The following is a 22,132-nucleotide window of genomic DNA, read 5'->3' on the forward strand; positions in this document are numbered from 1 at the left end:
CCCCTCCGGGAAAGAGGCGTGATTTTATATATGTATGTATATACAATTACGCCCTTTTCTTGAAAGGTGAACGGAGAAACTTATACTTTCCACGATCTCTGCATACTTCTTTCGCGTCATTCATAATAATAGCTCGTCGGTTTCGGGTACACTTGACCTTTAGCAAATTTACTTGCTAATTTACAAAACTTGCCGTGTGGTTCCTGGCACCAATACAAAAAAGAATAGGACCACTCCATCTCTTTCCCATGGATTTTGTAAAAGGCGACTAAGAGATAGGGTTTACAAACTTGGGATTCTTTTTTAGGCGATGGGCTAGCAACCTGTCACTATTTGAATCTCAATACTATCATTAAGCCAAATTGCTGAGACCGTGGCCATTCAGTCTTTTCAAGACTGGTGGCTCTGTCTACCCCGCAAGGGATATACACGTGACCATATGTATGTATGTTACAAAAATTACGGAATTCTCCAAGACACCGACTCACGCTTGACCAATTTTTATGCAAAATCGAGACAGTGACGAATCGTAGGATTTCGTTCCCGCCATTTCGACTCCTTAAGATGTCTTTAACGTTTTTGCCCGATAATTGGCTTAGATGTTTGAAGTACTTATCATAATATCATTCAAATTTAAATATGTAGAAGTGTCGTGTGGTTCCGGGGGCTTTAGACTCCATCGCTTTCACATGAATGTCGTTTAGTCAACTAAGGAAAACGCTAATTAAATTTTTAATATAAAAAGAAAACATCTGATTTAATTATATATAGCCCGATAAATCGCAAGTAATACTATACATACATATTATGTATAATCACAGTAACAGTTTTGAATAGACTAATGGCTCTGTCTACCCCTGACGTGGCATACGTTCAGCTGTTTGGTTTAACGATAGAATTGAGATCAAAATAGTAACAGTTTGCTAGCCCATCGCCTAAAAGAAGAATCGCAGGTTTATAAGCCTATCCCTTAGTCGCCTTTTACGACATCCATGGGAACGAGATGGAGGGATCCTATTCTTTTTTTTTATTTAACATTTATAATTTTCGTATTTGTATTTGATAAAATGAATTACTTCTGCTAAATAAAACTCAAATGGCTCTAAAAGATACCTTTATTCTTCAGTTCCCGCGGGAATTTTAAAAATCCTCCCTCAGTGCACCCATAGACCTTGTATGGTCAAATTTCTCGACTTCAAGACTCAGCGGTTTGAGTTACGCGTTAATATTACAGTCTATCAGTCAGTCAAAAAATTAATGAACACACAGACAATTCTTATAAATCTTCTGTAATTTTTTAAGAAGGAATAAAACAACAGTCTAATGGCGCACAAACAAAAACATGAAATGAACAATTTTCTTGATTCTTACATAAAAAGAGTCCATTAAGTTTGGTCCAAGTTATAAAACACTTACATACATACATATAGTCACGTTTATATCCCTTTCGGGGTTGACAGAGCCGACAGTCTCCTTCTCTTTCCCATGGATGTCGTAAAAGGCGATTAAGGGGTAGGCTTATAAACTTGTGATTCTTCTTTTAGGCGATGGGCTAGCAACCTGTCACTATTTGAATCTCAACTCCAACATCAAGCCAAAAAGCTGAACGTGGCCCTAAGCTGTTGGCTCTGTCTACCCCGTAAGGGATATCCCTTCCATTCGTGTATGTATACGTGATTGTAAAGAATCGCCATCGCCTAAAAGAAGAATCCCAAGTTTATGAGCCCATCCCTTAGCCGCCTTTAACGACACGTAAAAGAAATCGCTTAAGCTTATATCTTGTGACCAGGCGTTAAGTAGACGGGAGAGGAAGCGAAAGAATAAAACACAATCTGAGATGTCGTCTATTATAATAATTGCAACAAGTTTGCTCAACATTTGTAGCTATCCTTATTTTTAGGACTCCCGATGGCTTTTTTTACTCGACTACCGCAAAATACAATGCCGTGTGGTTCCCGGCACCAATACAAAATAGAATAGGACCACTCCATCTCTTTCCCATGGATGTCGTAAATGGCGACTAAGGGATAGGCTTACAAACTTGGGATTCTTAGTTAGGCGATGGGCTAGCAACCTGTCACTTTAATGAATCTCAATTGTATCGTTAAGCCAAACAGCTAAACGTGGCATATCAGTCTTTTCGAGACTGTTGGTTTTGTCTACCCCGCAAGGGATGTAAACGTGTTTATATGTATGTATGTAATCATGTTATAGGTATAGGAAATATCTACTCTAATCCAAATAGGAGCTCGTTGTTTTAAAATCTTCAGTTTGTTTTGCAATGAACAATGTTTCCTCGAAGACAATTCAATCAAGCGAGTGCTTTTAAAGAAATAAGTAAAGACAATAAGTTTCCATGAAGTTGAAGTTCCATTGTTTTATAAGAAAAAGAGGGTAAATAATTACTAGATTTACGCTAAGGACTCTCGGTTCAAATATAATTATTGACCTATAAAGAATTTATTAATTCACTTACAATGAGCTGTTAGATAGGTTTAATGATAGAATTGAGATTCAAATAGTGACAGGTTGCTAGCTCATCGCTTATAAGAAGAATCCCAAATTATTAGCCCATCCCTCAATCGCCTTTTACAACATACAAGTGAAAGAGATGGAGTGGTCCTATTCTTTTTTTTCTATTAGTGCCGGGAACCACACGGTGAGTGTGATATTTTTGAACTTTGTATTTTCTTTTTATCGTTAAAGTTACTTGAACCCAAAATAAATGAGCCTTTCACACATGACTGTGTAATTATTTACATAATTATTTAACTAACATCAATCCGCCATACATCGCTTTAATTAAAATGTACCTCCCTTAGAGGAAAATTGAATTTTAGTACACAAAGATACCTTTATACTGTTACTAGATGTGACAGGTTACGACAGCGCGTTTTCTAAATCCTAGAAATATATGTAACATGATTACATCTTTATCCCTTACGGGGTAGACAGAGACAACAATCTTGGCTTAAGAGTACCGCCTTCAATCAATATCCTCTTTCTATGTAGTAGGTAAAATCCTCTCCTAAGTGTGTAACAAACATTTCCTGAACACCCTTTCAAAATCGGTTCAGCGAAAGATAATCGCAAAAAGACATACATACATACAAACATACATTTATTTACATTTTTCTGTCGTGGGGCCTACTGGAAGAACTTTCTCTAGAAATAAATAATACCCTTGTGCTAAATTTCTTCTTAGTATTAAGTTCTATTTTCACTTTTTCTCTTGATATACATAAATGTATAAAAATAATACATTCATAAATATGTACATACAAATCAAACTAAGAACCATTTGTTTATTTTTTTAAGGATATCTATACTTATATTATAAAGTTGTAGAGTTTGTTTGTTTGAACGCGCTAATCTCAGGCACTTCTAGTACGAATTGAAAAATTATTTTTGTGGTGAATAGACCATTTATCGAGGAAGGCTTTACGCTATATAACATCACGCTGTAACTATTATGAGCGAAGAAATAATGGAAAATGTGAAAAAAAAAAAAACGGGGTAAATTATTCATCCTTCAATGATGTTCAAAATAACTATTTCACGCGGACGAAGTCGCGGGCACAGCTAATTAAAAATATATATACCTATGTATAAAATGACCCAATGGTTGACTGGTAGATAAATGCTTCTAGTATTAAGTCCGCCAATTGTGCTATACATTTTTATTTTGTGCAATGAAGTTTAATTAAATAAATAAATAAAATGGTTTGCGGGTAGCCGAATCCAATCCGCACGGCACGTTCCATTATATCTAAATCCATGTAGTTCTAATGGAGAGCGGAATTGGGTCGGGCGATGTAATTTTTCATTCTGTCACTACGTAAGACTGTTCATACGATATTATACTGTATACCTATAAAGGTATTAAGGATTTCAGGTCTTCCCACAGGCACTTTGTTTTTTATGTCGCGTTAGAAAAAATAATGGTTTTCGAGATTATGTTTCGTATATATGTTTGTAACTAGAGGCCGCCCGTGACTTCGTCCGCATGGAAACTCTATCAATCCCGCGGGAACTCCGGGATAAAAAGTAGCCTATATATTATTCTGGGTCTTCAGCTATCTACATAGCAAATTTCATCGTAATCGGTTTAGTAGTTTTTGCGTGGTAGAGTAACAAACATCCATACTGACATTCTGACATACACACAAATTTTCGCATTTATAATATTAGTAGGATTAGTGCCGTATGGTTCCCGGCACCAAAACAAAAAAAGAATAGGACCACTCCATCTCTTTCCCATGCATGTCGTAAAAGAGATAGGTTTACAAATTTAGGATTCTTTTTTTTAGGCGATGGGCTAACAACCTATCACTATTTGAATCTCAATTCTATCATTAAGCCAAGCAGCTGAACGTGGCCTATCAGTCTTTGTAAGACTGTCGGCTCTGTCTACCCCGCAAGGAACATAGACGTGATTATGTGTATGTATGATATTATATATGTAAAACGTGGATTAACGATGTTAAGAGTTCTAAATATAACGTTTAATGAAAATAACGCGTTAATTACAAACACTTACATTGTAAATTATTAATCGTTTAATTCCCTGTACGCTGTTAAGCATGGAACAGTGTAAACCTCAAATTTATACGGTTTAATTAAGTTTAATTAGGTCGAAATCGGTTATCTAATGTAATTAATTATTAAAAGCTAAATGTTGCCCGCGAGTCCGTTTGCGTGTTATTGGAAAAACTAAGGTTAAGTTAAGGTAAGTTACATTAATAAATACATACATATTGTCACGTCTATATCCCTTGTAGGGTAGACAGAGCCAACACAGAGACGTGACCATATGAATATGATGAATGTATGTATATAAGACCAACAGATACCAAACATTCGTTTTATTTATTTCGGGAACGTAGTCGCGGGTAACAGCTAGTTAATAAGGATTCTATTTTAACCGACTTCAGTACAAGGTGGAGGTTCTCAATTCGACCGTTATATTTTTTTTCTATATAAGTCCATAGAACCTAAAGAGTCGGTAAAAAACAAACCACCTCTTTTTCTGAAGTCGGGTAACACGTGAAATAAAAACAAAATGGCGTTCGGAATTGAAAAACCCTTCCCTTATTTTACCCGAGTCAGATATTTACCCACATTACTGAGGTAATTAATTAAGGCCCGTTTTTAATTAGAATTTATCTCATTGCCGTGCCATGTTTAATCATTTTTATTACATACTTACATATAGTCACGTCTATATCCCTTACGGGGTAGACAGAGCGAATAGTCCCGTAAAGACTGAATAGCCACGTTCAGCTGCTCGGCTTAATGATGGAATTGAGATCCAAATAGTGACAGGTTGCTAGCCCATCGCCTAAAAAGTATCCCAAGTTTGTAAGCCTATCCCTAAGTCGCCTTTTACGACATCCATGGGAAAGAGATGGAGTGGTCCTATTATTTTTTATATTGGTGCCGGGAACCACACGGCACATATACTATTCTATTCTATTCTATTTTACACCTATTCTTTTCTATGTAAAATGTATGAAAACTTAAAAAAAATAATTAATCAAACGTAACTTTATAAAAGTTACTTTACAAACATGCATTTTCCGATACTCATGAATGAACTACTTGTGATGCGAGAGAAGTCGGCGGAAAATAAAAGTTACATAGCAAAGTGAAGAGTACGGTCGTTAAGAAGAAAAAAGCTGTGTCTCGTTCAGTGTAGTGTAATAATCATGTTAAAGTCTAGTGATGTAACTACTTATGTTTATTTGCAAGTGAACTATAAAAAATAATGATTAAGATTTTTTTTTATATTTATATACACATACACATATAATCTCAATCCTATCTTAAAGCCAAATAGCTGAACGTGGCCTATCAGTCTTTACAAGACTGTAGGCTCAGTCTACCCCGCAAGGGATTTAGACGTGATTATGTATGAACATATAATCACGTCAAGGCCCTTGCGGGGCCGACAGAGCCAACAGTCTTGAAAATAATGATAGGATAGGAAAAAAATAAGGTAATATGCAGGCCTAACTATGTGTATGTAAATACCTGTAGGATTTATAAAAAGTATAACGCAACGCGGAAGTTTAAAAATCAGTAAAAATTATGTCCGTAAAAAATTCAAACCAATATCTTTAAATGGAACGCGTAGGTATAAGAAAAACTAACAAAATTTTCCATCGAACAACAAGACAAAACTATCTCATTTCAGAAACTGGTACAAAAATTTAAAAAGAAACAAAAATCGGTCCGACAGTTTTGAAGCGTACAAAACGTCTCAGAATCTTGATATAGTGTCACAATTTTTAACCGTAATAAATGTTTCGTACCTAAAACTTCTCCAGTCTAGAAATAAAACACGATGGCATCACGCCAATATCGATAACTTCGCTGCTTATCGATAGCGCTGCCAACGTTTCTATCGACGCTCGTACGTCACTACATTTCAACCAATTAATTCTTAGACGTCGCGAAATTTTGCTAGATTTGTGATGTTGCTAATTTTTGCTTACAGCATTATTTTTTTGCTTTTATTTTTTTAGACTTGAGTGTTTTTTTTTCTCGTGTGCAATGAAAAAAATAATATTTGGCGGGAGTTTCTGAAGACTTAACTCGCCAAAACAAATTGTACAAAAGGCGGACTTAATGCCGTTTGGCATTCTCTACCAGTCAACCAGCTGACCAAACAGAAAAACTTTAAGTTGGTGGTGCGATAAAGTGCACATGCATACTGCAAAATACATACATAAAATCCTACTAATATTATAAAAACAAAAGTTTGTGAGTATGTCAATATGGATGTATGTTACTCTTTCACGCAAAAAATACTGAACCGATTACGACGAAATTTGGTATGTAGGTAGCTGAAGACCCATATAGGATACTTTTTATCCCTGAGTTCCCGCGGGATTGATAGAGTTTCCACGCGGACGAAGTCGCGGGCGGGCCTCTAATATCAAATACATGGGTATATAAATATATTACACGGTTTGAGTTAGCCTCGAAGTAAGTTACTTGAGAAGTAAGTTTAAGTATGCATATAGTTTTAATACCATTTTTTTTGTGTTTCATGTACCGAGCAGCAGAATGAAGTGCAGTCGGTAAGTACCTATTTATCATGTGATTTATTTATTTATTATGCACTTAAAATTACTCAATTCAATTCCCTTGCGGGGTAGACAAAGCCAACAGCCTTAAAAAGAATGATAGGCCTCGTTCGGCTGTTTGGCTTAATGATAAAATTGAGATTCAAATAGTGACAGGTTGCTAGCCTGTCGCCTAAAAAGAGATTATTAAGTTTATAAACCTATCCCTTAGTCGTCTTTTATGACATCCATGGGAAAGAGATGGAGTGGTCTTATTTTTTTTGTATTAGTATCGGGAATCACACGGCACATATACATACATATAGTAGGTAGAAAACAAAAAATGGATACCCATAAAAAATATAAACACTTTTACTAACTCAGTTAAAAATTAAACCGCTGAACCGCACGAGAACTCCGCGGATCGCTATCCATTAGTTACATAACCTCAAACTTCCTTATCCCTTACTCTGCCTTAAGTCTTGCAGCTCTTTATATAAGCCGTGATACAATAGAGGACGGTATAAAATTTAACAGGCGACCCCAGGCTGTAAACTGTCACAGCCTTCGTCTTAAGTTTTACACGGATGTAAAATTTACGATATCTACTGGAAGTGACTTAAAAAAATAATAATAAATCGTTTTATTACAAGTATCCGGTTGACCGAGCTTTGCTCGGTCTACCAGAGATATTTATTTATTTATTGTGACAAAAACGGTTTACACCTATTACAATTATCACACTTTACAATTTGAAACACAGGTATATCATATTAAGTTAACCATATTAAATCATATAAAAAATTTGAATAATGAAATTAAATTTGAATACACATAAATTAAAAACAACAAAAATAATATTTTAAAAATTTTGTCAATAAAAGTTTTGTCCGTCAGAGAGATGGCGCTGATATAGTTTCTTAAAACGCGGTTTTTAAAATGTTTATATATCTTGGGAACCGAGCTTTTCTCGAACCTAACTTGACCTTGATAAATCGATTCTTTGAGCCAAAAAGCCCCTAATCTGTAACTTTCATGAAAATCGTTGGAGCCGTTTCTGAGATCCTGATATATACAAGAATTGCTCGTTTAAATATATTAGATGAAATATAATAAACTATAAATTTAAAGGAAATATGAATATGCCTAATTATGAATGGAATTAAATTCAACGAATATAATCATTATAAACATTGATCGTGCCGTGTGGTTCCCGGCAAGAAGATGTTTGGCTTGAGCTCCAAATGGTGACAGGTTGCTAGCCCATCGCCTAAAAAAAGAATCCCAAGTTTATAAGCCTATCCATTAGTCGCCTTTTACGACATCCACGTCATTTTCTTTTTTACATTCTTGCCGGGAACCGCACGTCGCTCGTTATTATCTCGCTTCTAAATTCTCTAAAAGCGCCCTCTCTCGTGATTCCTTCAATTCTTTATAATGCCCCTTTAATTCTGTTTTAACCATGTCGCATCTAGTGTAACTACATCCTAACTTTATCTCATCTTAGTATTTGCAATTTAAATGCCTATTTAATTAAATATGCATAGAAAATAACAGAGGACTTGTACCCCAAGTTAACTCGTATGTAATTTATTTAAAGGTCGCTTTAACAACGTGATTAAGTAATTAATTTTCACCATTTGTCAGTAATTTGTTAATTGTTTGAAAGTGTGCGCCGTGTGGTTCCCGGCACCAGTACAAAAAAGAATAGGACCACTCCATCTCTTTCCCACGGATGTCGTATAAGGCGACTAAGGGATAGGCTTATAAACTTTGGATTTTTCTTTTAGGCGGTGGGCTAGAAACCTGTCACTATTTGAATCTCAATTCTATCATAAAGCCAAACAGCTGAACGTGACCTGTCAGTCTCTTCAGGATTGTTGGCCCAGACTACCCCGCAAATGATATAGACGTAACTATATGTTTCACTGGAGATTCCGGGTGCTATCACCTGTTAGGCCATTATAGTCAATAACAAAGAAACTTTTTACCTTGTGGTTCACGGCAGTTTAGTATAGGTACTCCGCACTCCATATCTTTTTCATGGACATCGTAAAAGGCGATTTTTATCCAGAGACAGACAAACCCAGTAGTCTTATACAAATTGAAAAGCCACGTTCAGCTTAATGATGGAATTGAGATTGAAATAGTGACAGGTTTCTAGCCCATCGCCTAAAAGAAAAATCCAAAGTTTACGAGCCCACGTCTTAGACACCTTTTACGACAACCATGTGAATGCGAGGGAGGTGCCTATTCTAAAGTACTTAAAACCACACGGGCATAAATCGTAAACCTGGTTCGGTTTATACTTTTGTGGCGACATCTCTACGCAACTCGTTACAACAACTTTGAATCATCGCGAAGAAATTGACGCGCTCAGTCAATAGCATTATTTTTTATATTTTTCAATATTAAATCTCATTAATATATAAATCTGAACAATGTATTCTCGCGTCTACATTCTATTCTAAGTTTAATTAATATTGTGAAGTTGACGTTGTTGAAGAAAATGCTGCAGTGCAGTTTGTTACCGCTTTTTCTGCACTGACGCCTTGGAAGCGGCAGTAAACTTAGTTTTTAAGTAATTTATTTGACGTCAACCAATGTTGTTAAACCATACGTTTTGACAATTATTAAGCGATATATAGTATCCTATAGTAATGAATAAAAATTTTGAATTTTGAATTTTTTGAGCAGCGATGTATCCAAATCGCGATTTGGAATTTGATTTATCTTCGCGATGATTGAAAGTTGTTGTGGCGAGTTGCGTAGAGATGTCGCCACAAAAGTATTTGGTTCGGTTTACAATTTATGCCTCCCTCTCTTTCACATGGATGTCGTAAAAGGTGACTAAGTCGTGGGCTCGTAAACTTTGTATTTTTCTTTTAGGCGATGGGCTAGAAACCTGTCATTATTTGAATCTCAATTCCATCTTTAAACTGAAAGTGGCTTTTCAGTTTGTATGAGACTACTGGCTCTGTGTCTCTGGATAAAAATCGATTATTAAGTTTATAAACCTATCCCACACTTTCATTCATTATCACAGCAGGACACAACCTTCGAGACCACTTCCAACCTGATCTTCGAAGCCACCAGGTTCGAAAACGGCAAGAAGTTCCATTGCGAAGCTTCCAATCAGGTCACCATTGATGCTAATGACCATCCTATGCATGCAACAAGAGAGATGGACATTTGGTGTAAGTATCCTTTTATTTTTGTGCCGTGTGGTTCCCGGCACCAATACAAAAAAGAGAACAGGACCACTCCGTCTCGTTCCCATGGATGTCGTAAAAGGCGACTAAGGGATAGGCTTATAAACTTGGGATTCTTTTTTAGGCGATGGGCTAGCAACCTGTCACTGTTTGAATCTCAATTCTATCATTAAGCCAAATAGCTGAACGTGGCCATTCAGACTGTTGGCTCTGTCTACCCCGCAAGGGATTAGACGTGACCATATGTATACATTTATGTATCCTTCTTTTTTCCTCCTGGATTTAGTCCCGGTTGAATCCTCACCTTTTTGGAGAGGACTTTTCGGCGCATGAGACAAGGCATATTTGGATATCGTAAAAGTTGATACATACGGTCACGTCTATGTTCCTTGCGGGGTAGACAGAGCCAACAGTCTTGGAAAGACTGATAAGCCACGTTCAGCTATTCGGCTTAGTGAAAGAATTGAGATTCAAATAGTGACAGGTTGCTAGCCCATCGCCTTAAAAAAAGAATCTCGAGTTTGTAAGCGTATCCCTTAGTCGCCTTTTACGTCATCCATGGGAAGGATCAATTTGATTTAAATCCTTTTTTGTATTTTTTGGTTGGTGTAAAAGTTGATGATAATTATTATATACAAGGAGAGTGTGGAGGGAAAGGTCGGAGTGGGAAGACCTAGACGAACGTATCTTGATCAAATTAAGGACGTCCTGGTAAAGGGTCAGGTCGAGAGTACCCGAAACCGCCGAGCTTGCATGAAGAGAGTTATGAATGTGGATGAAGCGAAGGAAGTATGCAGAGATCGTGGCAAGTGGAAAGAGGTAGTCTCTGCCTACCCCTCTGGGAAAGAGGCGTGATTTTATGTATATATGTATGTATAGAATAGATTTATTTTCAAAATTGGATACAAGGTATCACTTATTGACGTCACATCACTTAAATCTAATTATAACTACTACCGCTTCCAAAGCGCATGTGTAGAAGAAGCGGCGGAACAAACTACACTGCAACATTTTCATCGGACGTCAATATACAAATATAGATCTCTTAAATCTAAATCATTGACGAATGCACATTGTCTACATCAAAAAACATGAATGAATGTATAACTAGTTATGAAGTAGGAAGTATGTAATTATTGATGGTATTATTATTAAAATGTTTCAGACCCCCCAATCATACAACTGGACCCTTTGAATGTGACGGTGGTGGAAGGTTCGAAACTGCTTCTCAAATGCGAATACGAGAGCAACCCATCATCACTCACGCACGTTATTTGGTAAGTTCATTAAATACATGATCCCTTCATGGGATAAATCCGCCATTGCATGTGATTTGTTTCTTTTATAACTATGTAATATTTTCGTGACGGCCTCTGTGGCGCAGCGGTAGTCACTTGTCTGTGACACCGGAGGTCCCGGGTTCGAATGCCGGCCAGGGCATGATGAGAAAAGAACTTTTTCTGATTGGCCTGGGTCTTGGATGTTTATTTATATAAGTATTTGTTATAAAATATAGTATCGTTGAGTTAGTATCTCGTAACACAATTCTCGAACTTACTTCGAGGCTAACTAAATCTGTGTTATTTGTAACGTATATATGTATTCATGGGATAAGTCCGCCATTGCAAGTGATTTGTTTATTTTATAACTATCTACTATTTTCTTATTACTGTGTAAATTTCTATGCAATAAACAAACAAACAAACATAAAAGTTGTAATAATTTTACTATTTCTAGAGAAAAGATTCATATTTTTTTTGTTTGTAATGTATGAACTCAAAAATACGATGGTTGACCAAAAAATGAGATTCACTATACATAATCACGTCTATGTTCCTTACGGGGTAGATGGAGCCAGCAGTCTTGGAAAGACTAAAAGGCCGCGATCGGCTGTTTAGCTTAAGGACAGAATTGAGAGATTCAAATAGAGACAAGTTGCTAGCCCATCGTCTAAAAGAGGAATCCCAAGTATTTAACCCTATCCATTAGTCGCCTATTTGATATACATACATACATACATATGGTCACGTCTATATCCCTTGCGGGGTAGACAGAGCCAATAGTCTTGAAAAGACTGAATGGCCACGTTCAGCTATTTGGCTTAATGATAGGATTGAGATTCAAATAGTGACAGGTTGCTAGCCCATCGCCTAAAAAAAGAATCACAAGTTTGTAAGCCTATCCCTTAGTCGCCTTTTACGTCATCCATGGAAAAGAGATGGAGTGGTCCTATTCTTTTTTGTATTGGTGCCGGGAACCACACGGCACATCTTATTTCAATTCACTCAAACCCCAGGTACCGCAACGATGATGTCGTCAATGTAAACGACACTTCCCACTACCAAGGCGGCACCACGGACCAGCATTCCCTCATCATCCTCAACGTGACCGGTGAAGACATGGGCAATTACACCTGCTTATTGGCTAACGTTGTTGGCAACACCACCAGCTCTATGACCAGCGATGTCAACGTTCATTGTGAGTGTTTTATTAAAGTTTCATTTATCATTTTCATTTTCGTGAGTGTGGTATGGTATCAGGCTTGAAAAGTCTGAATGGCCACGTTCAGCTATTTGGCTTAATGATAGAATTGAGATTCAAATATTGACAGGTTGCTAACCCAACGCCTAAAAAAGAATCCCAAGTTTGTAAGCCTTGTCGCCTTTTACGACATCCATGGGAAAGAGATGAAGTAGTCCTATAGTTTTTTGTATTGGTACCGGGAACCACACGGCACATGAATGCGGGTAATGTGGAAACTAATACGTTACTTGCCTTTATAGGCAGAACATGAATCAAGCCTCTTTCTTCATCAACATTCATAACTCTTCGTGCAAGCTCGTCGGTATCGGGTACTCTTGATCTGACCTTTTGCCAGAACGTCTGTGATTTTATCAAAGTACGTCCATCTTTGCCTTCCCATTTCGTTTTCTTCCCAACAGTTTTATTCACACTCCCTTTGTATATTTGCTTAGTCATCCTACTTTCATTCATCCTCTCGACATGACCAAACCGTCTAAGCATTCCCTTTTCTCTTCCTGTATATATCTTCTTGCACATCACAACATTCCCTTATCGCGCTGTTCCTTATCCTGTCACTCAGTTTTTCACATTTTTTGTTATGTGAAAGAAGATACACATACATATATAAGAAGGTAATAGGTAAAAATAGGGTATCATTATAAAGGTCATTAGGATGAACATTAAAAGGCAAATAAATTGGTACGTGCTTAAGATCAAGAAGAAAATGCTGCAGTGCAGTTTGTTGCCATTTCTTCTGCACTGAAGCTTTGGAAGCGGCAGCGAACTAATGAATTATTTTTTTTAATTTGATTTGAATCACCTCAGTCCAATGAATTTTTGTGAAAAGCTTTTAATTTTACAGTTTTCTTGAAATATCACTAACTTTATTCTCATTTATTTTTCAGTCAAACCTTCAGTTCGTTTAACCATGAGCTCTCCAAGCCCAGTATTGGAAGAAGACCACAAAAACGTGACCCTCACTTGCGAAGTAGTGACCGGTAACCCAGCGATCCTGGATGAGGTGATATGGTACCTTGATGGAGAAATCTTGAAGCATTTGCCTGAGTGCAACGGAACTGATGGAGGAGGTAAAAATGCCTTGAAATAAGAATAAGAAAACTCAAATATCTATTGACAAGTTTCTTTGTCTACAGTAAAGGCTTATGCAAACAACCACGATTTACGACTTACATATATATACATACATATAGTCACGTCTATATCCCGTGCGGGGTAGACAGAGGCAACAGTCTTAAAAAGACTCAGCTTTTTTAGAACGTTCAGCTTTTTGGCTCGATGATAGAATTGAGATTCAAATAGTGGCCCATCGCCTAAAAGAAGAATCCCAAGTTTATAAGCCTATCCCTTAGTCGCCTTTTACGACATCCATGGGAACGAGATGGAGTGGTCCTATTCTTTTTTTTATATTGGTGCCGGGAACCACACGGTATTTACGACTTTTTGATGGTATACTTACGAACTAACCAGTAAGTGAACCAAAAGAGAAACATATAATTATTTTTTGGCGTAATTCAAAACCGCTGTTTGCCGTGTGGTTCCCGCGCACTTTAGGATACCACTTTAGAGGAACACTCCATCTATATCCCATGGATGAAGTAAAAAGAGACTAAGGGATAGGCTTATTAACTTGGGATTCTTCTTGTAGTAACCTGTCACTAATAGAATCTCACTTCCATTATAAAGCCGTACAGCTGAACGTGACATTTGGTCTTTTCAAGACTGTTGGCTATGTATACCCCGCTAGCAATGGGAACGTGATAATATGTATGTACGTATGTATGACAAACTTCATTGTTCCAATGAGTTGACTAAGGGATAGGCTTATAAACTTGAGATTCTTCTTTTAGGCGATGGGCTAGCAATCTGTCACTATTTGAATCTCAATTCTATCATTGAGCCATGCAACAGTCTTTTTAAGACTTTGCTTTGTCTACCCCGCATGGGATATGGACGTCAATATCTATATATAAAATTCTCGTGTCACAATGTTTGTCTCCGTACTCCTCCGAAACGGCTTTACCGAATTTAACCAAATTTTGCATGCATATTCAGTAGGTCTGACAATTGGCTAACATCTATTTTTCATACCGCTTATTGATAAGGGTTGTCCACACTTGAAATTTTTTTTACCTAGAAATAACTTAAAAATTATTTATATGGCAAAACAACGTTTGCCGGGACAGCTAGTATGTATATGTAATTCATTGTTTCAGAAAACCTCTGCAACGAAGTGGACCCCTCAATGTTACTCCTTCAGGACACGACGAAGAGTTTTCACGGGAATTACTCGTGTAAAGGGAAGAACCAGGCGGGGTGGGGGGGCGAGAGTAATAAGACGGAGCTGGTTGTAAATTGTAAGTCAAATACATACATACGTACATAAAAATCACGCCTCTTTCCCGGAGGAATAGGCAGAGACTACCTCTTTCCACTTGCCACGATCTCTGCATACTTCCTTCGTTTCATCCACATTCATAACTCTCTTCAAGCAAGCTCGACGGTCATTTACTCAATTAATATTAAGTACCTATGAAACAGGTAAGGTTCTTGATTTTTTGAGTTTAAAGACTTAGTCATCATTCCTATTAAACCTTGATTTAATTAATAACATTTTTTGGTCTTATTCCAGATCCACCAGGACCTGCAAAGCTCATGTACTCCCCCTGGAGAGTGGTCAAAGGGAAGAGTTTAGTGCTCAGTTGCAGCGTTAAGGAGAAAGGGCGGCCAGAGGCTCATAGGTATTGAACATCCTGACACTGTAAACATACATACATACATCATACATATGGTCACGTCCATATCCCTTGCCGGGTAGACCGAGCCAACAGTCTTGAAAAGACTGAATGGCCACGTTCAGCTGTTTGGTTTAATGATGGAATTGAGATTCAAATAGTGACAGGTTGCTGGCCCATCGCCTAAAAATAAGAATCCCAAGTTTGTAAGCCTATCCCTTAGTCGCCTTTTACGACATCCATGGGAAAGAGATGGAGTGGTCCTATTCTTTTTTAGTATTGGTGCCGGGAACCACATATATACATACATATAATCTCGTCTTTATCCCTTGCGGCGTAGACGGAACCAAGTTTTGAAACCAGAAAATGAAAGTATGGATGTGTTGTGGAAAAGGGTTAATTTTGAACAATCTAAATGAAACTATTAATTTTGCGATATTGTATACTATACGAGTATACATATATATAGAAAGTTTTATTAACATACATAATCACGTCTTTATCCCTTATGGGGTAGACAGTGCCAAGTTCTGTATGGCTTGATGATAAAATTGAAATGTATGTAGGACATGTATGGGGAATGAGACTTCAAGCCAATAATGATAAAAGAATTCGATGGAATTTTAACAAACATATATATAATCACTTGTATCCTGATACAAATCGATGCTCGATCCCCTGCGGGGTAGACAGCGCCAACAGTCTTGAAAAGACTGAAAGGCTACGCTAAGTTGTATGGCTTAATGATAGAATTGAGATTCAAAAAGTGAAAGAATGCTAGTTCTAAGTTTATATGGCTATCACATTATTCAATGTATGTTTATAGGATTGAATATAATACATTATATAGATAGAATAGAACAGATTTATTTTCAAAACTTTACACAAGGTATCACTAATTGACGTCACATCACTTAAATCTAAACTACCACTACAAGAAGCGGCGGAACAAACAACACTGCACTGACATTCCTTTTGCTGTTTTGTTATAATAGGTTTAATTTTCTATAATTCATTCCGCTGTTATATGTATGTTTATTCTATTTATATTCGTTAGTTGTATAAGTACTCTTTGTGGGTAGAGGCTGGTGTACTGTGATACAAGCCCTGCTTAGTTCAGACTCCAGTCTCTCACAAACTTACTTTGTATAGTTATAATTAACTTTTGTATACCTATTCTGATTTAAGTTTGTGTAGAGTAAAATAAAGAAATTTGAATTTGAATTCCAGATACCGTTGGCAGCGAGGTGGTCGTGTTGTCAGCGACATCGTCTCCCAGAACTGGACCATCGACCCCGTGACCCTGGACCACAGGACCAACTTCTCCTGCCGGGGTACCAACGCCGGCGGCGCCGGGGAACCGGCCTATGTCAACATTGACGTGCTGGGTGAGAGACCATATCAGTTTGAAGATGCGAATCATGTGTCTTCCAATTTGAGAGGATGAAAGTGCCGTGTGGTTCCCGGCACCAATGGAAAAAGGAATACGACCTGTTTCTATTTGTAATGTACTCCTTTAGTGAACAATAGAGCATTAACTTACTTACTTACTTACCAACATTAAATATGATCACGTCTATATCCCTCGCGGGGTAGAGTTTTTTAACTGTTTAAGTAGATAGTGCCGTGTGGTTCCCGACACCAGTAGAAAGCAAGAATAGGACCACTTCATCTCTTTCCCATGGATGTCGCAAAAGGCGACTAAGGGACAGGCTTATGTAATTGGGATTCCTCTTTAAGGCGGACCAGCAACATTTCCAATTCCAATCCTTAAAAATGATTACGACAAATGTGTGGGAGATGGAAAAAAGAGTAGTATGAGAGTCTTCTCTCTTCTCTTCTTTCTTATAATTGAGCACTTCTTCCAACTTTCCCTTATAAAATTAACCTGCTCAATTGGCCTGCTCTCATTCATAACATAACTATAATCACGTCTTTATCCCCCACGAGGTAGACAGAGACGACAGTCACAAGTAAAAGATTAAAATGCCCTATCAGCTGTTTGGCTTAATAATAGAATTGAGATTCAAATAGTGACAGGTTGCTAGCCCGTCCCTTAAAAGAGGAATCTCAATTATATAAGCCTATCTTAGCTTAGTTTTAGTAGCCTTTTACAATATCCATGGGAAAGAGGTGGAGTGGTCCTATTCTTTTGTCTATTGGTGCCGGGGACCACACGGCACTTTTGACTTCATTAATGATAAAATTAGTTTTTTATTCTTTTTATTACCATGACAGACTTTAGTATAGACTTAAGTCATGTCTGACTAAAGTCAGTCTTTAGTATAGACTAAAGTCTTATAAGTTGAAATAGTTCAACAGCATTCATTCTTTTCAAATTGTATGTGTTTTTTTTAGCACCGCCGAGCTTCAAATACGCCATGAACCACTACAGCGGAGCCTTATACAAGTCTCAGGTAATCATTTTATTACATACTGATAAATTATATATATATATATATATATAAATATGTATATATGTATATTTATATATGCCGTGTGGTTCCCGGCACCAATACAAAAAAGAATAGGACCACTCCATCTCTTTCCCATGGATGTCGTAAAAGGCGATTAAGGGATAGACTTACAAACTTGGGATTCTTTTTTAGGCGATGGGCTAGCAACCTGTCACTATTTGAATCTCAATTCTATCATTAAGCCAAATAGCTGAATGTGGCCATTCAGTCTTTTCAATACTGTTGGCTCTGTCTACCCCGCAAGGGATATAGACGTGACCATATGTATGAATGTATGATGAATTATACCTAGCGTTGCCATTCGATAGTTCACTATCGACTTCTTCCTCCCGGCTTTAGTCCCGGTCGCATCCTCACCACTCTGGAGAGGAGCCCGGGGTACGCCTTCGACCATGGACCCTGGATTGGGTGAGTCAGGTTTTTACACGAAGCGACCACGATCACTATTGACACCGGAGGTCCCGGGTTCAAATCCCGGCCAGAGCATGATGAGAAACGTACTTTCCCTGATTGGCCTGGGCCTTGAATGTTTATCTATATTAGTATTTATTATAAAACTAGCTGTGCACGCGACTTCGTCCGCGTGGAATAGTTATTTTGGGCATCATTGAAGCCCTTAAGGATGAATAATTTTCCCCGTTCCTTTCACATTTTCCATTATTTCTTTGCTCGTCATAGTTGCAGCGTGATGTTATATAGCCTTAAGCCTTCCTCGAAAAGTGGTCTATTCAATGCAAAAAGAATTTTTCAATTCGAACCAGTAGTTCCTGAGATTAGCGCGTTCAAACAAACAAACAAACTCTTCAGCTTTATAATATTAGTATACATAGATAATCTGTGGATGCCGTGTGGTTGCCGGCACCAATACAAAAAAGAATAGGACCACTCCATCTCTTTCCCATGGATGTCGTAAAAGGCGACTAAGAGATAGGCTTGCAAACTTGGGATTCTTTTTGGGCGATGGGCTAGCAACCTGTCACTATTTGAATCTCAATTCTATCATTAAGCCAAATAGCTGAACGTGGCCATTCAGTCTTTTCAAGACTGTTGGCTCTGTCTACCCCGCAAGGGATATAGACGTGACCATATGTATGTATGTATGTATAGATAATCTAAAGGGTAAAGGTAAAGGGTCAGGTCAAGAGTACCCGAAACCGCCGAGTTTGCATGAAGAGAGTTATGAATGTGAATGAAGCGAAGGAAGTACGCAGAGATCGTGGCAAGTTGAAAGAGGTAGTCTCTCCTTTCCGGGAAAGAGGCGTGATTTTATGTATGTAATCTAAATACGGGACAAATTACACAGATTGAGTTAGCCTCGAAGTAAATTCGAGACTTGTGTTACGAGATACTAACTCAACGATACTATATTTTATAATAAATACTTTTATATAAATAAACATCCAAGACCCAGGACAATCAGAAAAAGTTCTTTTCTCATAATACCCTGTCCTGTCTGTGTATTACCGCTGCGCCTCAGAGGCCGTCAACTGATATTGCTAAAAATGTCGTCGTATGTTGATTTAATGATGATGATTTTCAGAACATATCGCTGTCATGCACTGTAGAGTGCGCCCCTCTATGCACGGTGGAATGGCTGAAAGACGGCCAAGTCATAGACAAGAACGATGACAGATATTACGTGGAGTCCAGAAAGATTGAACCTCAAGTGAACAGAAACGATTTTGAAGCCACCGAATCCACTTTGGTAAGAATATGCTTTTACTAGTGCCGTGTGGTTCCCGGCGCCAATATAAAAAAAAAGGATAGGCCCTCTCCATCTCTTTCCCGTGGATGTCGTGAAAGGCGACTAAGGGATAGGCTTACAAAATTGGGATTCTTTTTTAGGCGATGCGTTAGCAACCTGTCACTATTTGAATCTCAATTCTATCATGAAGCTAAATAGCTGAACGTGGCCTATCAGTCTTTTTAAGACTGTTAGCTCTGTCTACCCCGCAAGGGATATAGATGTGACCATATGTATGTTTTACTAGAGGCCGCCCGCGACTTCGTCCGCATGAAAACCCTATTAATCCCGCGGGAACTATATGTTATTCTGGGTCTTCAGCTACCTACATACCAAATTTCTTTTCACCAAATTCCACCGGCACTAATAAAAAAAAGAATAGGACCACTCCATCTCTTTCCCATGAATGTCTTAAAAGGTGACTAAGGGATAGGCTTTTAAAATTGGGATTCTTCTTTTAGGCGATGGGCTAGCAACCTATCACTATTTGAGTCTCAATTCTATCTTAAAGCCAAATAGCTGAACGTGGCCTATCAGTCTTTTCAAGACTGTTGGCTCTGTCTACCCCGCAAGGGATAGAATAGAACAGATTTATTTTCAAAATTGGATACAAGGTATCACTTATTGACGTCACATCGCTTAAATCTAATTATAACTACTACCGCTTCCAAAGCGCATGTGTAGAAGGATATAGACGTTGTCACTATTTGAGTCTCAATTCTATCTTAAAGCCAAACAGCTGAACGTGGCCGTTCAGTCTTTTCTATACTGCTGGCTCTGTCTACCCCGCAAGGGATATAGACGTAATGATATGTATCAATTTCTCCCCCAGCACTGGAACATGTCGGCGTGGCCGGGACGCGTCCTGGACCGGACGGCGGATACAGCGTCTTATACATGTCGGTCATCACGAAACGACGCCGGCCCACCAGTAAATAGCACCACGCAATTTGCTGTTGAATGTGAGTTAACAGTTTCTCAAACGTTCAGTACCTAGATATACCTAGTACCTAGGTATTTTGACGGCCTCTGTGGCGCAGCGGTAGTACCTACGCTTGTCTGCAACACCGGAGGTCCCGGGTTCGAATCTCGGCCAGGGCGTGATGAGAAATGAACTTTTTCTGATTGGCCTGGGTCTTGGATGTTTATCTATATATATATAAGTATTTATTATAAAATATAGTATCGTTGAGTTAGTATCTCGTAACACAAGTCTCGAACTCACTTCGAGGCTAACTCGATCAGTGTAATTTGTCCCGTATATATTATATTATTATCTATATTTAAAATGTGCACGGGTCCATAGGGACCCGGTCATTTGGGAGGCGTTCACGGGGCCGAAGCCAACATGAAGAGGCCCTTTGGTACCTTTTGTTCTAAAGTGAGATGGCTGCAGCTGTGGAGATCTGTCCCTTGATGAACCATTGGGATACGCCAACGGACAGCCCTCCACAGCTGCCAAACTATTGCCAGGGAGGGATTTACTTGGTCTGGGTCATGCGGATGGGATGCTAGTGGATTGGATCACTGGGCTATGGAGTGAGATACGGACATCTGCCTCGAAAATCTCTCGCGTAATTTTGAATAGTATATATTTTTCTGGCGACCCCGGGGAACCGGCTTATATCAATATTGACGTGCTCGGTGAATGGTCAGATCTATTTGAAGATGCGAATCATGTGTCTTCCAATTTGACAGGATGAATGAAAGCTAGATGTATGTGCCGTGTGGTTACCGGCATCAATAGAAATGGGAATACGACCAACATTAAATATAATCACGTCTATATCCCTCGCGGGGTAGACAGAGGCTGTTTTTTAACTATTTAAGTGGATAGTGTGGTTCCCGGCACCAATAGAAAAAAGAATAGGGCCACTCCATCTCTTTCAAATGGATGTCGTGAAAGGTGTCTAAGGCAAAGGATTATATACTTGGGATTACTCTTTTAGGCGATGGGCTAGCGAACTGTTCCTATTTGAATCTCAATTCCATCATGAACGTTTAAATTTAAAGAAATCCCAAGTTTATAAGCCTACCCCTTAGTCACCTTTAATGAAATCCATGCGAAAGATATGGAATGATCCTATTATTTTGTGCCGGGAACCACACGGCACATATTTTTTTTATTAAATGCAAATATTTTACTTATTCATACGTTTTACTCGTTCATACGTTTTACTCATACATAATGTTAACTCGATTATTTCTCTAAAATTGCAGACGAACCAGAAAACATAACTGTAACTCCTAAAGTGGTGAAGGTCATCGAAAATGAAATACCAGCCAAGGTCGTGTGCTCAGCGAGGTAACTTTCCGATTATTATGTACATACATACATATATCCCTTGCGGGG

At 38.2% G+C, this 22,132-nt stretch overlaps 1 protein-coding gene across 1 annotated transcript in view; it reads left to right on the top strand.

Annotated features, from left to right (window-relative positions):
* The window catches only part of LOC106136576 (hemicentin-1), a 64,751-nt gene that overhangs the window by 35,033 nt on the left and 7,586 nt on the right, over positions 1-22,132 (top strand). Inside the window, exons 5-15 of the mRNA XM_060951911.1 lie at positions 10,117-10,267; positions 11,448-11,559; positions 12,579-12,760; positions 13,711-13,893; positions 15,040-15,180; positions 15,456-15,564; positions 16,789-16,946; positions 17,917-17,975; positions 19,576-19,740; positions 20,612-20,741; positions 22,000-22,084. Of these exons, the coding sequence (XP_060807894.1) occupies positions 10,117-10,267; positions 11,448-11,559; positions 12,579-12,760; positions 13,711-13,893; positions 15,040-15,180; positions 15,456-15,564; positions 16,789-16,946; positions 17,917-17,975; positions 19,576-19,740; positions 20,612-20,741; positions 22,000-22,084 (1,475 nt within the window). The remainder of the gene's footprint in view (positions 1-10,116; positions 10,268-11,447; positions 11,560-12,578; positions 12,761-13,710; positions 13,894-15,039; positions 15,181-15,455; positions 15,565-16,788; positions 16,947-17,916; positions 17,976-19,575; positions 19,741-20,611; positions 20,742-21,999; positions 22,085-22,132) is intronic.

Source organism: Amyelois transitella, chromosome 27 (genome assembly GCF_032362555.1).
Source record: "Amyelois transitella isolate CPQ chromosome 27, ilAmyTran1.1, whole genome shotgun sequence".
Classification (NCBI taxonomy): Eukaryota; Metazoa; Arthropoda; class Insecta; order Lepidoptera; family Pyralidae; genus Amyelois; species Amyelois transitella.